This window comes from Schistocerca nitens, chromosome 5 (genome assembly GCF_023898315.1).
Source record: "Schistocerca nitens isolate TAMUIC-IGC-003100 chromosome 5, iqSchNite1.1, whole genome shotgun sequence".
NCBI classification, from domain to species: Eukaryota; Metazoa; Arthropoda; class Insecta; order Orthoptera; family Acrididae; genus Schistocerca; species Schistocerca nitens.
Genome location: NC_064618.1, coordinates 810,370,930 through 810,388,314, shown reverse-complemented (window position 1 = coordinate 810,388,314; position 17,385 = coordinate 810,370,930). Strand labels below are relative to the sequence as shown.

The window sequence follows — 17,385 nt, the reverse complement described above, 5'->3', positions numbered from 1 at the left end:
TCATTACTGTGTATCCTGTCACCCCCGAAACATTAAACTATTCGCCCGTTTTCGTCACTAATGCTCCTGCTAACCAACGAGTTACAATTTTTGGAAGTATGAGATATCAGGCGTTTCACCGATCACTTGTATTAACCGTCGCTAAACAATGCATGTAATACAGTGAAAGATTATCTCTAGGATTTGTCACGTCAACTGTGCCTTGCAGCCACGTCACAGTATTTACACGTATGCAGTGGTGCTAGCTTGCAACAATATGTAGAGTGTGCCCAGAATAACATAACCGGTAGACGCGTAATCGGCAGGTCACATATGGGATGTGAGGAAATGGTTGGGGTTCCAGGCAGGCGTTGTGTCACCTCTGCTTCGGTTGGTATCTAAAAAGAATTCCGCTGAAAATGCAACAAAAGCAATGATTTATTTTCGCCTGGCTTGTTAACCATTTGCAGCTTTCAGAGAAGCATCATGAGTGGCGAATTATGAGTAAAAGCTACACATTTCTCTTATTGCCATGTTAAAATTTGCTTCTTTTGCCAAGATGCAGCGGGGATAACACAGTGCACCTCATTAACATATGCAGACGCAATCGCGAGAGAATTCTGAAGAGCTTACGAAAAAGCACATCTTCGGCAAAAAAATTAGACGTGTAATGTCTCTAATTACGTTATTCCAAAACTCATAGCATTTCTCATTTAACCAGCTGTCGATGACCCTTAAAAATCACATTTTCTCATCGATAAAGTCATTTAGTGAAACACAATAGATAATGAAGTTTTGCATAGTAACGATATGGCAAAATACTTTGCTTGCTATCATTTGCCAAAATCACATTTCGATATTTCAAAGCGTTTATGAAATATGAGGAATGATATGGATACCTCACACTGGCTGTACAGCTGACACGCGCGGTCGAAAATTAGTGTGCTACATTAGATAAATTTTCTCGAGATTGGTGACAGATTGAGACCTCCAACCAAGTCCAAAGAAAAATTCAATATTTTAGCTATATTTCGTACACAGATGCACCAAACGCAAAATCATAGCGACCTCTATATTCCATTGCAAACTTTTTCGAATTTCGCGCAGTGTCTTACTTACATGCAAACATCATAGCAACTATAATCATTAACGAAGCGATTGGCACATTATCACGAAGATGAAGTATGATGTTATAATTAATGCAAAAATGACATTTTTTTACAGGATAGTTTTTGTAAAATTGAGAAAGATTGCCGGGCGTACGCCTCGATTCTGTCACCACCGACCGGCCGAAGGTGAGCAGACACTGCCGGCCTCTCCTTCCGAACAAACAAACGAACTCGTCCTGAGCGCAGTGACGCTTCCTCACCACACCACCTCAACGACTTGTCTACGTACGGCTGAGCACCCCAGTTTGCAGTTCACGATCAAGACAACATCGCCGGAGATAGGCCACCAGTCTATCAGATGTCTTAGGCAGAGCATTAATGTGAATATTATATCAGCTATTCCCAGTGGCGAATACAGAAAAACCTCAGAGAGGGGACGCTAGAGATATCTTCAGCTACCTTTACTTTTACCGTAATAAAAAATAATCGAGTCACATGCAAAGTTTAATCCTCGAATAAACACTTTATACGCACTGAAAAATGCAACGCTAGTACACCTAGCCGGCCGCGGTGGTCTCGCGGTTCTAGGCGTCCAGTCCGGAACCGCGGGACTGCTACGGTCGCAGGTTCGAATCCTGCCTCGGGCATGGATGTGTGTGATGTCCTTAGGTTAGTTAGGTTTAAGTAGTTCTAAGTTCTAGGGGACTGATGACCACAGCAGTTAAGTCCCATAGTGCTCAGAGCCATTTGAACCATTTTTTTTAGTACACCTAGCACTAAAACACACACTGTCACACTCCGCGTATTTCAGTGTGCTACACTGTTAGATTTTAAAAAAAGCCTTCGACTCAGTCACACGTGAAATAATGCTAAAAAAACTAGAACATTATGGTATTGTAGGTAAACCATTACAATTTTTTCAATCATACTTAAGCAATACGGTACAATTAGTAAAAACAAACTATCAAAAATCAACACCCATGAAAGTAAAGAGAGGAGTTCCGCAAGGCTCAGTGCTTGGCCCTTTCCTGTTCATTGTTTACATCAATGACTTCTCAAATTATATGCCATGCAACAATGTACTGTATGCTGATGATATGACTGTTTACGGCTGGAAACATGTTGCCTGCTTGGATGAGTCTCATTTCAAATTGTATTGAGTGGATGGATGTGTACAGGTATTGAGACGGCCTCATGAATCTGAGGACCCTGCATTTCAAGAGGGGACTGTTCAAGCTGATGGAGGCTCTGTAATGGTGTGGGACATGTGCAGTTGGAGTGATATGGACGCTGATACATCTAGATATGACTCTGACAGGTGACACGTACGTAAGCATCCTGTCTGAGCACCTGCATCCATTCGTGTCCATTTTGCATTCTGACGACTTGAGCAATTCCCAGGACAATGTGACACCCTACACGCCCATAATTGCTACAGAATGGCTCCAGCAATACTCTTCTGAGTTTAAACACTTCCACTGGCCACCAAAAATCACCAGACATGAATATTATTGAGCATATTTGGGATGTCTTGCAACATGCTGCTCAGAAGAGATCTCCACCCACTTATATTCTTACGGATTTATGGACAGCCCTGCAGGACTCATGGTGTCAATTCCCTCCAGCACTACTTCATATATTAGTCGAGTCCGTGCCACTTTGTGTTTCGGCACTTCTACATGCTTGAGGGGGCCCTACTCCGTATTAAACAGGTGTACCAGTTTCTCTAGCTCTTCAGTGTATAAAAAAATGTGAGATGCCAATCCAGAGCCTGACAGCTGTATACAAGAATGTGATGACCTTGATACAATTTTAAGTAGAGGTAAGACATGTATTTTGATAAACCAATACACACAATCCAGAGTTAGGTTCTCAGTTCAGCATGTGTGATGTTACTCAAAACACATACTAATGAAGGAAATTCACTTTAATGTCAACCAGGTCCACTTTATATCAGGAGTGTAACTGCCTGTTGAAATAGTAAAAATGTATTATGATCACATGTTAAGCATTGAAACCACTGGATAACTGGCAGGGGCTCAAAGATTGGCAGATGTACTTATCGAATGACCCTGACAAACCAGTTGTGTTGAGCATTGCCTTCCACGGAATGATGATGAGATATGAGCAGTATCTCCACTGACTGTATCTTTTACCATTTCTCCCTAACATGTGTTCAGTCTCCTCCAAAACACTGAATTGCGCATATGTCAAAAGTAGTAAATTTTCCAGAGCTGACACTGCCAGAGAGAACAATCGAAAAAATGGTTAAATGTAGGATGAATGATTTTAAAAAAATTAGATAAACACTGAGAAATAGTAATGGGTGCTGCACTAAGTCAAGCAGATAAAATATATGCTATCCATATTGTGTACAGAGCCCCTTTTGTCCTCTCTCAGCAAACTTCTTGCGATTTTATCTATAGTAATGTTAATATTCTATGCATATGTACCACTTTTTGATTCTGGAATCATACCACTTTACATTGCATCCAAATATTTTTATGATTCCAACACATATGACTTGTAACTCACACATATTGGGAAAAAATACCCTAACAGTCAGAATAAAATAATATGACTATTTCATCACACACACAGAACTAGTGGGAGTATGAGAGTTCCACCTTGTCACCATGTCTCTCTAGAACACAACATCTTTCCATTCTTAAATCATATGTTGTGTCATTCCTTCTCGTATATCTAGTTATTACAGCCCCTGTCTACCAATGACTCCACCTGAATAATGCTTTTTTTTATTTCTGAGTGTGTGTTTCAATCATGAGTCTACTTCCACCCCTCTTGTATAAATAACAAACTCCGTATATTTTTTCCAAGGGAGTTGTGAGGTCTCTTAACCTTTTGCACAGATCTAGCACTCATTTTCTGGGAACCAGATAGTGCTAGTAGTTCTCTCTTCCTTGGTACAGACTTGTAGCTTTCTAGGAAAGTATCCTCCAGGCACTTTGATCTAGTGCTTCTGTCACAAAAAATTTCAGCTACTTCCTAAGTATAAATACATATATCCTGTATGATTATGTCGTACCCATATATTACCAAATTTTTGACATTTATTGATTCTTCCACATTTTTCCATATTTTCTGATTTTTTGCATATTCTATATCTAAATGTACAAGTGTATATACGCTCTTACTGCTTACATTATCAGGTGTGGGTTGGTATTTTTTTACCATCCAAGTGTGATACATAGTCCCAAACCAGCCCACATTTCTGGTGAGACAACAGCAAAGACCTTCATCCCCACATGAACAGCATGATTTGGTTGCCCTCTCCGACATCGCTATAGACAAGGGCCGGCAATCTGAATCTGTTTTGTTCCAAGAATTGTCCAAGTTGTGTGGCTCCCAGCATCATTATACAATTAGCTACCATCCTGCCAGGTAATAAAACAAAGTAATGGCACTGTAGTGGCAGAACATGGTATACAGCTCATCTCATCAACTGTTTTAAGAACGTGTCATAACTTTCAAGTTTTAACTAGTGACCAAGCACAGATATGTTTTCTTGCAATGCTTGTGACACAGAAAATGTCTCATTTTCAAATTATTTCCATAACAATTCTATCAAGTGACACAAAACTGCAACATAGTCTGTTTCTTATGCAAACTGCAATGCTTTCACAACACCTTCTTCCCTTAAGTGGTAGAAAAATATGGCATAACATACTATTAGATTTCATCACGTGACTACTTGGAACTGATACTTTGTTTCAGGAGTGTTGTTGACAGATGAGGAGTTCTGGCAGGAGCAGCGGCGCTTTGTTCTGCGTCACTTGCGTGAATTTGGCTTTGGGCGGCGCACCATGGCTGAGTTGGTTGAGGCAGAGGCTGGTGAACTGGTGGCTGCTATGCGGACCCGCGTGGGCACTCAGGAAGCAGGAGCAGTTGTTGCCATGCATGACGTCTTTGGTGTCTACGTACTTAACACACTGTGGTCCATGCTTGCTGGGATTCGATATAGTGCTGACGATCTTGAACTTAAGCGTCTGCAGGTCAGTGTCTCATCTTCAGTACTGACTATTGTTAATCTTACAAAAGAATTTGAGTTTTGATTAAGGTTTTATGAGGACAAGGTAAACATTTGTTTCCTGGCACTAAGATAGCTTTGAATTTTGCACCCATTATGTTGGCACATGTTGCACAATAATGCCACATAAGTGTCATCTTCATTTATGGAAGATTTCTCATTATACAGCTTTTCTTATATATGTGTCTTTATTGTGTAAGTGTTTGTTATAGGGAGTTTGTTTCATAGTTACAGAATGGATGGTGGTGTCTCAATTCTAATATTATGATGGAGAGCCTTCATGGTTGTGAAACAGAAAAAGTAACACATTAACAGGCAGAAGCAGCCATTCTAATTTTCACTCATTTCAGTGAATTTCATTCTCATAACACAGCTGAACACATGTAAAGTATTCTCACAAGGAAAGTAAGATGCTTTTCAGCAGAAAACCCTTTCACTTGAGCTATAAAATCTTCACGGGTTATCAGCCAAGTGGCGTCATCTTCTAGTCGCAACATTTCAATGGATTGAATATCCATCATCTTCAGGTGAAGATAATGGATACGCAATCCATTGAAATGTTGTGACTAGAAGACGACGCCACTCAGCTGATAACCCGTGAAGATATTATAGCTGAAATACGCCAAGAAAGCCTGCAGTCGCACCTATCACTTGGGTTTGAATACATACCATTTGTCTCCAGTAGCCTTCAACACCTGTAGAAGCCCATTGAAATTCTACCACAGACAGCTACAACTTATTTTAAAAGTTCTTGAAGGTGAGCTTGCAACACAAAGATTCAACGATTGTGTCCCTATCTTATGTTTTCTGCATGGACATCAAAGTTCCTTTTAAACAACTTCATCCTGCAGAAGTGAATCCAAGAGTGATGGGGGGTGGGGGGAGGTTTTGGAGCTGCAGCCCCCCCCCCCCCCAAGAATTATATCTATTTCTTGTTAACAAAAAAACCATTGCAACAGACCTTTCCTTTAGAGAATTTGGGGACAGTATGATGATAAAAAATTTCTATGGACTCAGTTCCCCCACCCCTCTCCCTCCAGACAAAAATCCTGGATTTGGCTCTGTCATCTTGTAAACTGCAAGACTCATATAAGTAACTACAGCATATGCACTGCAAAGCCAGAATCCTCAACTTATTAAACAAATGCCTCTATGAGGTTCATAAATTAACATCACATAGTGCTCAAATGGCTCATTTTAGTGCTTAAAATTCTGTTTCTTCTTGAACTATGTGCTTCGTTAGTCACTGTCCTCACCCATCCAGCCCCTTCCCTGTTCCCATTCCAGCACTACACAGCTGTCATTCCACTACCATAGGGTAGTCAGGGAAAGATTTTATGCTCACCGTGTGGATCTGATGGCTTATGTCTCTATTAGTAATGAAAAATTCTGAAATGAAATGTCTGGGTCTGTTATTGTATTTCACTAATTCATGTTTCTGAATAAGTGAGTACAATCTACATTTCATCAATAAAAATGACTTATGCTGACATCACATTGTTGCAGGGACTTCTGACAGAGCTGTTTGCTAATATTGACATGGTGGGTTGCCTGTTCAGCCAGTTCCCAATGCTGCGATTCATTGCTCCTGAACTCTCTGGCTACAAACAATTTATTTATATTCATCAAAAAGTATGGGAATTCCTCAAGGTTTGTTCTAAGAACTGTTACTTATATGGAAGTTGAATTACATATTTCTATTTGATTTATTATGACATGGTGTTACACTTTGCTTTCATTGACATTGAGTTGAAAGCTTTCTTGCCCACAACATTTTGCGTTCATAGAAAAATGTATTGCACAAATTTTATGTTGGTCCATGTTACAAACATTTGGCATCCAACCAATTATTATACAAAAAAATTATATAACCCATTCTATCACATATACAGGTGGTATTGAGAAGAAGGCACACATATAGGAAATGTCAAATGGCAACTGAGGCCTGTGTGTGTGTGTGTGTGTGTGTGTGTGTGTGTGTGTGTGTGTGTGTGTGTGTGTGTGTGAGAGAGAGAGAGAGAGAGAGAGAGAGAGAGAGAGAGAGAGAGAGAGAGAGAGAGAGTGCGCAATTGAGGGGTGTGAATTCAGCTGCTCAGAAAACAAAGCCAGACTGATTTATTGCTATCAGTGGGCAAACAGTCTTATTGAAACTGTATCACATTTAGTGGCTATCATACCTTTACACAGCTCTCTTGTTCCTGAAGTAAGAAATTGCCTCTAAAGACAGATGCACTAATAATCAATCAACCACACAGAATGGAGAAGACTAGGGGAAACCATCCCATGAAAGATCCCTGGTAATATCCTTAGTATTATCATTATGGTTATGAGTGAACTTGAAGCAAAATATTCTGGATATAGTCCTCAGTTTGGAGCTCTGGGGTGGAATGTTTTGAGTGGTGTAACAAGGATCTAGACACTAGGATATACACAGACAGTGGCAAGAAAGGGGAGAAACACACAACACCATCCAGTAACGAAAAAGACGAAGATCGGTATCATGGACGTAAGTGAGAAGAGATGGCTTAACTCTAACTGTTGTGACATAGATGAACACAGAGTGTATGACATGTAACATCCAACAGAGAATTTTGTCATGGAGTAGGTGTGATAGGGCATAAATCAGTGGCCTAATGCATTGCTAATTTATTACCAGTATCAGGAAGGATAGCAGTACTTCAAATTAGTGCTAAACTGGCACAGATAAGTACAAGTATATGCCCCTACTAATCAGCATAGTGATGAAATAGAAGATTTCTGTTTTCGGATTTCAGACAGCCAGATCACAATCATTCAAGTGAAGTTTTCAGGATAAAGTTGAAAAGAATCAAAAAGAAAGTGAAAACAAAATATGATCTACAAAAATCGAAAGAACTACCAGGTAAAAGAGAGGTGAAAGTCAAACTAAACCAAAATTTCAGAGCACCATCTGATGTTGTAAAGGTGGAAGAAACGAGTATTAATTTATTTCAAAGAGTCAAAACCATCAAGATAGAAATGGTGTAGACTGAAACAAGGGAAAGGAAGTCATGGATGAATACCAAAATACTACAACTATGCATCAAAGAAAAAACTACAAAGCAAACTGGAGTGAGTACAGAAGGCTGAGTAAAATTATACAAGGAAAAATCACAGAAGCAAAAAGGAAGAACTGAAACAAAAATGCTCAGAGATCAAAACTTTACAAGTTCAATATGGCCACTCCAGTGTATATAAGAAAGTAAAAGAAATGTATGGTAACTTCTGTACAAAAGCTGCATTTTAAGGGCAATGTAAGATTGGAAAACAGCAGGACCAGGTGGCATGCATTCTGAATTCCTTAAGTTGTATGATGAAGAACAAATATAATGGTTGACAAAACTAATCAACGTAATTTATAATTTGGATATTGTACATCAAAAGGCTTTCATTAGAATTTATGATGTTAAAAAAAAGGACAGATAAAAGAGAGGAGCTAAGAATATAGTGGTCTCAGAACAATACGTTTGATGGGGCCTCTCCTGAAAATATTTCTAAAACTTATTCACAAAAGAATGTACAAGGTATGTGAAAAACAAATGGCACCAAAGCAGTTTAGTTTCAGAAATACTGCTAATGCTTGAGAAGCTCTGCTCTGCATTCAGATCTCAGTTCAGAGGCATGGAGACATGGAATGTAATTTCTATGCCTGTTTTATTGATTATAAAAAAGCTTTCGATAGTGTACAATGTGACAAGATGGTCAAGGTGCTTAAAACAGTGGAAAAGATGACAAAGACCTGCAAACCATAATTATATCTCCATTGGATCAATATGCTGCTGTAAGAAAATGTAAATCTGATGCATTCAAGATCTGTTTAGGAGTGCAACAGGGCTGTATTTTGTCAAAGAAGGAACTATCTTGAATGCAGAGAAGCTGAATAATATCCGCTATAATGATGATGATATTTGTTGACATCTTTAAATAGTATTCAACATCTCCTACTCTGAATCAAGAAAAGTAATGAGTGTTAGGCCTAGAAATCATTATAAATAAAACAAAATTAATGGCAAGAATGATGTATCAAATTGTAATCCAAACATTAATGGTCAACTTATTGAACAAGTAAACAAATATCCACGTATCAGCAGACATCAACACACAGTGACAACAAGCCGTCAGCTGATTTGTTCAGCACAGCTGTCAAAAGAGTTCATGCTTTGGTCTCCAAGAGCACTGTGATTAAATTTCTCTTTGCTGCAGTGCAGAGCTCTATGATTGGTTTTGTTCTGATAAAAGCTTTACTTTTCATTTCATAGCATGTTTAAATTGTTCTGCAAGTAAAATGATGACCTGGTTTATTCTAAATATAATGCTTTCATTATACACTAGAATTAATATTTTCTATCTGTAACTGGCTGAGTAACAATCATGTCGTATTTAGTTTGGAGGGCTGTAAACTAGTCTTGTGACAGTAGTGACCCTGACATGATTCAGCCAGTGAGAATAGAGCACAATACAGTATAATTATGACCAATTTTTCATGAGTCAAGAAGTTTTTAGAGATGGTAGATGCACACCATGTATCAAAGGTCACAGGGTGATTATGCCAGGCTACACAATCGAGCATTATGATTTTCTCAAGTAGATACGTTTTTCTCTGTGTTGGAGTAATAGCAAGCTCCACAAAATTCATACTTGTGGTCAGCCAATTAGACCACCTTTAATGTCACAGAAGTACAGGAGATAATAACCAAACTTCTGAAGACAGAAGAATACGAGAAGTGCAAGACACAATTGATCCACAGATTGTCAGCTTCTCAGAAAGAGTGAGTGAGGCAACAATTTATGCAGGAGGACAATAGGGACAGAAAGTCATCTCAGTACATCTCACATCTGCACAGTACGGTCGACACGTGCATGGTACTATATACACTGTTGCGCTCACTGTGGAGCAGTTGGCTGCCAACTTGAGTAAAAGCCATTATAGCGTCCCTCACAGAGATGTTATTAGACACCTTAGTGAACCTGACAGATAGAATCCAGGGCCAGATCACCCCATCCTGATGCATTTTGACAGAGGCAGCATGCAGCAGAGGATAGATGGTGACCTGTGCAGATTACACCTACCTCACAAACAAGGTTGAAGCACTAAGCAATCAGCTCGGGGAGCTACTCTCTGACTGAAATGCTGGAGGACGCTTTTGTAGGAAATCCAGAAGTTGTTCCTCTATGAACTCTCCAACAGTGGGTGGCACAGCACAGCATGTCATTTTCTGGTATCGTAGAAAGTTCAGAGACCATGTGCACAAATGCAGTTAACCGTGTGCTTTACCAAACAGCAATGGTAGTCGGAAGTAGATGCACCCAATTGTCAGTCGCTATCTTCGGGCTTCTTCATAACTGACCAGAAGACAGGATGGAAGTTTCTAGTAGGCACGGGATCTGACTGATTTATTTTTCCACCGCTCCTGCTACATAAATATTGGCCACTGACATTGTTCCACCTCTCTGCTGCCAATAACTCATCCGTAGCAACCTACAGCAAGCAACACACAGAACTGGATTTAGGATTATGCCACATCTTTACTTGGAACTTTACTGTAGCAAATGTGACCCATAATGGGAGCTGACTTTCTATCAAAGTATTGTCTGCTGCTGGACATTGCCAACACACGTCTCATCAACAGCATCAGCGGCCTATCTGCTGCTGGATTTCGACGCAGCACAGCGGTAGGTAACGTCAAATTTATCCACTCACCAGGCAGCGGATATGCCAGGTTATTGAAGCAGTTCCCAGGTATCACACGACTTCCAGGCACTCCGAAAAAGGTACATCACAGCACAGTGCACAACGCCAACACCACCTCGGGCCCACCAATTTCACATGGGCCAAGATGCTTTGTTCCAGATTGTTATGCTATTGCCAAAGCATAGTTCAATGTAATGTTGAATGATATCATATACCCCTCCAGTATTCCATGGTTGTTGCCTCTACACTTGGCGCCAAAAAATTGGGGTGACTGGTGCCCACGTGGAGATTACCATGCCCTTAATGTTAGAATGGTGCCTCATCATTATCCTGTACCTCTATTAAGAGTCTACATTTATGTATTGTGTGGTACAAATATATTTCGTGTCCTAGACTGTGCCAAGGCCTACCACAAATTCCTATGGCTGATGGAGTCATACCAAAGATGGCTATTATTACACCATTTGGCCTCTTCGTTAGTTAGTTCGTGATGTTCAGCTTACAATGCTGTGTGGACTTGGCACAGGTTTATGACTCCATGCTACAAGAATTGTGATATCACTTTACTTACCCTGATGACATCCTTGTTTTTACGGCCATGGTGGAAGAACACCAACAGCACTTAGTTGAAATCTTTAGACACTTGAATTCATACGGGGTTGTACTAAACACTGCCAATTGTGTTTTTGGGCAACGAGAGACTTTTTTTAGTCCACCTGAACTCAAAATCAGCAGCAGTATCATTACTGCTTCTGGAAGAAGTAGAAGGAATATTGGACATTTCACGGCCAGAAACAACAAAAGAATTGCATTGCTTTCTGTGAATTCTCAGTTTTTACTGGCATTATTCCATTCAGCAGAGATTCAAGAACTTCTATCTGCAGCACTGTCTGGCCATAATGTTTAGGAGAAAATGCCAGTACTGTGCATGAATGCTATGAGCACTTCTTTCAAGACAGTCAAGGAAAGTATAGTAAATAAAGCACTCCTTGCATTAGAAGCACATTGGTGGATGCAACTCAAACCACAGTTCATGCAGCATTTCAACAATACATAGACAGTGCACGGTAGTCACTTGCATTTTACTTGCACAAGCTCTCTCTGTCACAACAAAAATTCTGCATGTATGGTCGCGAACCAGTCGAGGTTTATGAATCTATTAGATACTTTCACACACAGTTAGGGAACAGAGAGCTTGCAGTTTATATAGAGCAGCCAATCATCTACACCTCCAGGCAGAACAATGATAAATTCTTGCATGGCAATACAGTCAATGTTTATTGCTCAATTCAGCACTGATGTATGTCACATATCAGCAACTGACAGCATACTAGCTGACTACCTATCCCTTGTAAACAGTGTAACAGATGCAGGGGGTTTTACTCAACTCACCTAAGCACAAGACTCAGACCAGAAGCTTCAGAAAGTCACTTCCTCCAACCGTCCGCTGAAACTGAAGGGCATTCCTGCCACAAATGTTAAACTATATTGTGAAGTCTCCAATGAGAGATCTTATCTGTTCCCACCATCCCCATTCCATAGACACATGTCGAGATCCTGCACAACTTATATCACACTGGCATCAGGTCAACAGTTAAACTGATTGCTAACCATTTTGTGTGGCCCGTTATGTAGAAAGATTGTAGAACCTGGACTCAGGTGTTCAACGCCAGCATGCAAAGTATCTCGCAAGATACATGTGCCTATGGGAGATTTCCTAGACAAAGCTGCAAGATTGGCATGTCTACATATTGATGTAGTATCACTGTTAGCACCCTAAAATGATCAATGATATCTATTAACAGCAGTTGGCTGCTTCACCTGCTGCCCAGAAGCGATACCAGTAGAGAATATTTCAGTGGAAACATTAGCCTCTGCCATTGTTTCACATTGGATATCCCATTTTGGTTGTCCAATACACATCACAACAGAACATGGCCATAATTCAGATCTGACCTGTTTGCCCAGCTGAACAAATTCTGTGGCACACCGTACATCACAAGACAATAAGTTATCACCCAGCAAGTAATGGGATGATTGAACGCTGGAAACAGTAATTAAAAGCCACACTAATGTGCCATGAGTCAAACTGCACAACAGTTTTGGTCTTGGTCTTGCTTGGAAACCCAATGTGGACTCTTCACCAGCTGGGCTAATTTGTGGAGACGTACTATAACTTCCTGGTGAGTTCACTGATCCACATGCAGTCATGATGGAGGACACCAACCAAAGAGACTTCATTTCTCACCTGAGAGATTAGGTGATGCAAATCTGACCATGTCCAGCATTGAGGCATGGAACCTCACAAACCTTTCTGCTCCGTGAGTTAGAGACGTGCCTGCATGTGATGTTATACAGAAATGGATTGACATCGGCACTGACACCTCTGTAGATGGGCCCTCATATCACTGGCATAAGTGAAAAATCAACAGACATGTCAATTAATGGAAAATTCAGTGACAGGCTTAAGCAAGCCTTCCTGTTGCCAGAACTGCCACAAATGCATGCACAGAACAACCAGTCACAGCCTTTGCCTCAGGTACAACCACATCCACTGGAAGCAGAGGCTCAACCAGAATATCAAATGCATTCTGGTCAGTGCGTACACTTCAGAACATGATTCATGGATGATGCTAGTGGTGAAATTTGTGGATGATGTTCTGCTTTGCCTGAGGGGAGTGGTGTAGCAGTAGACATAAACACCCACTGATAACAAGTCATCAGCTGGTTTGTTCAAATAGGCTGTCAAAAGAATTCATACACTGGCCACCTGGATCACTGCAGTTAAATTTCTCCTTGCTGCAGTGTGACACTCTGGGACTGTTTTTGTTCTGACAGAAACCTCACTTAGCTACCAATCAAGCTTGGGTGATATACTTACCTCTGTAATGGCTGTACTTATTTCATTATATGTTTGGATTGTCCTGCATTTGACTTGGTTTATTCCAAGTAAAATGTTGCTCACGATACCTCAGAATTAATATTTTGTATCTGTGCCTGGCCAAGTTATGAGCACTTCACATTCAATTTGGAAGGCTATCAACTAATCTTGCAATGCGCATAGCTGGACACTAAGATTAACAAGCAATGGGACAACTTGCAAGAAGTTAAAGTTTGTATTGTGAATGTCAGAGCTGCATTTTGTAAAATGACTAATATGTTCAAGAGCCATCAACTCTCAATCAAAATCTGAAAAGTTGGTGACAGAGGGGTGGATCCAGATGGCTCGGGTAGTGAAGCAGCCACTGAAATCAAGTAGTTTATGTTAAGGTACATCACTTGTTGGCATTCTAATCCCTGCACACACTCCAAACAGGGCTCCTCTCTTGACCCAACAGTACCGTGATATCCCTTCCCCTGACCTGTCCCCTTCAGATTTCTGCTACCATCCCATGTGATAATTGCATTTTGGCCCAAGTTGCCAGAGTTGGTGGTCATGTGTGCGTGAGGTGTGTCTGCTTGTGTAAATGAATGGTGCATGTTTCTCTTTTTTCCAACGGAGTCTGTGGCTGAAAGTTTATGTGTAAGTGTCTTTTAATTGTGCTTGTCTGCAACTTAGTATTATCTATATGGTAATAGCAATCTATCTTTTCCTGCATTATTGATATTCCTACCTGGAGTTTCCATTGTTTATTTGATGCAAAACTATCAATAAATACTTCTTGGATCTGTAAGTTATCATATAATTTTTTACAGACTGATTTATAACTGACATCATTTATTGTGAGAATAAAAAGTTACGAAATGAAAAAAAAAGCTAAATTTAACAAATTGTCCATCATATGATGTTATTAAAGCAGGATATATAATGACTGTATATTGAAAGAGATGGATAAAATGTATTGGAACAGTTATGTATGCAGTATCCATTAAGTAAATTTTCACAGACTCACTCACACAGATATCACTCTTGTTAACCAATTTTCTTCTGATAAATACAGGAATGTGCTATTTCTCTGATAATGTGGATAAAATCTCCCTTCATTTGCTGCAAATGCCAATGTAGTTATACAAAATTTACCTTCAGCAAATTCAGCTCTCATTACCACCAACAGAAACAGATGCAATAGAAAGTAGTATTCCTAGCACTCGGAATTATATGTTCCTCCTCTGTGGAGGAAAGACGGCTAGTTAGGGAAGGTTGGAAAAGGAATGTAGATCACACAGACTCTAGATTCAGAGGGACCCAACTCTGATGAGAAAGGAGGGAGGCAAGAGTGAAGAAAAGCATCAGAGAGAGAGTAGGAGACCATATACAGTATATTACTAAACTCTGTGCCAGTTCACATCAGAGAAGGGACAGAGTAAGATGTAAAGGTGGATTAAAAGAAGATGATAAAATTAAAATTTGAAACAACAAAATAAGAAACAAAGGGCAAAAAGAAGGAGGAAAGAAACAAATGAAAATAAATCTGAATGAGTAAAAATTACAAAATTCTAACAACCACAGTACAGGAAAAGGGGGGTGGAGGGTTATGCTAACAGAAGTTAAGTCCAGGAGGGTGGTGGATGTAGAGGATATCTCCAAAGTTCAGGGAAACTAGTGCTAGTTGTGAGCACTCAGCAACTAGTCCCTTGACATTCCAAAGGCAGATATTTCTTTGTGCATTCAGAAAGTTTGGTGATGGTGATCCACGAATAAAAAAACCGTGCAGTGAAAATGTCAATCAGTAAACACTGTGAGTAGTTTCACAAATTACTCTGCATTTCATGTTATATGATATGCCAGTGGACCTGGAATAAGTGCTAATGTTTGGGTACACAGACCACATTTTGCAGGAATTTGGAGTATGGACTGCTATGTGGCAATGTCATACTGTTTGATAGGGATGTTGTGGAGAATAGGAGAGTGACAAGAGACCGGGCTGTGAAGATGATTTGGGGAAGATATATTGTCTGTTTAAATCTTAATTCAAGAGAGCCAGAGCCATGTTGGAGTAATCTATTGGTGCATGTAAGGCCTGAGTGAGTGGTACTGGATGCTCCAGATTTATTTATTTATTTTTATTTTTTTAATGATAAGTACATTGTTGGGTTGGAAGGATCAATGAGGAAACTGTTTGAGAATTTGTTTTTGGTTGATTGGTTGGTTGGATTAAAAGAGGGGGAAGGGACCAAACTATGAGGTCATCAGTCCCTTGTTCCGAATAAAACAATGCCACAAGTGTGAGAATAAAACAAACGAGACTGACAACACAAAACTGAAAGGAAAAATCACAAGAATGATGAAGGGTAACAATCGTGTAAATGGACAAAAAGACAGACAAGAAAACCACAGAAACGCAAGAAACAGGATGAAGAGAGTAAAACAAGAAAGCAGATGACCATAGCTGGCAGACCATGAGAATAAAATGGAGAAGACAGCCACTCTGCTACACATTGAAACCTTCACCCTAAAAGCACTAGGGTGGAGGACACAAAGGGACAAAGGACATGCGCTAAAACTTAGATCAAATGATAAAACCCACCCTCATGAATAAAACAGAAAACTAAATCAGCCAATGAGGCTTTGTCAGATAAATTAGTAGCAACGAGTCTGGTAACCCAAGATTCCATCGCTGGGCTGTCAAAGTGGGACAGTGCACCAGAAGATGGGCCACTGTCAAACGGGCGCCACACCGACACTGAGGCGGATCTTCATGGCACAGGAGGTAACTGTGGGTCACCCAAGCATGGCCAATGCAAAGCCAGCAGAAGACAATTGATTCCCTGTGAGAGGCCCGCACAGGAGACGTCAACACTTCGTAGTCTCCTTAATGACACGCAGTATGTTGTGCATACTGTTATGCCATTCCATCTCCCAAAGCCAAAAAACCCTGCAACGTAAGTCAGAATGCAGGTCAGGTTCAGAGATGCACATCTCCAGAGGTAGTTTCCACGTAGCCTGTTTGGCCAGCCTGTTAGCAAGTTTGTTGCCTGGGATTCTGACGTGATCTGGGGTCCAGACAAACACCACTGAGTGACTGGACCGTTCCAGGGCATAGATGGACTCCTGGATGGTTGCTACCAAAGGATGATGAGTGTAGCACTGATTGATAGCTTTTAGGCTGCTTAAGGAGTCAGTACACAAGAGAAATGACTTGCCTATGCATGAGCGGATGTGCTCAAAAGTACGAAATACGGCCGCCAGCTCTGCAGTGAAAACAGTGCAGCCATCGAGCAAGGAGTGCTGTTCTATATGTCCTCCATGAACATAGGCAAAGCCAGCGTGACCATTGGCCATTGAGCCATAAGTATAAACCACTTCATGGCCCCAGTACATGTTGAGAATCGAGAGGAAGTGACAGCGGAGAGTCACAGGGTCAACTGAGTCTTTACAGCCATGTGATAGGTCCAGGTGAAGCCGCAGCCTAGGTGTACACCATGGAGGTGTACGTGAATGGTACTCAAGTATAGGTGGTAAAGGGAAGGACTCCAATTCAGACAGAAGGGATCACACACGAACTGCAATTGTTAGCCCTGATATGGGCCGCCGATGCGGGAGACAGGCTGCCACAGCTGGGAAAAGGAGACAGTAATTCAGATGCACAGGACAACTA

The 17,385-nt window shown here is 40.6% G+C and overlaps 1 protein-coding gene across 1 annotated transcript in view; it reads left to right on the top strand.

Annotated features, from left to right (window-relative positions):
• Positions 1-17,385, top strand: part of LOC126259757 (probable cytochrome P450 303a1) — a 148,076-nt gene that overhangs the window by 87,551 nt on the left and 43,140 nt on the right. Inside the window, exons 4-5 of the mRNA XM_049956749.1 lie at positions 4,824-5,101; positions 6,643-6,786. Coding sequence (XP_049812706.1) covers positions 4,824-5,101; positions 6,643-6,786 — 422 coding nt within the window. The remainder of the gene's footprint in view (positions 1-4,823; positions 5,102-6,642; positions 6,787-17,385) is intronic.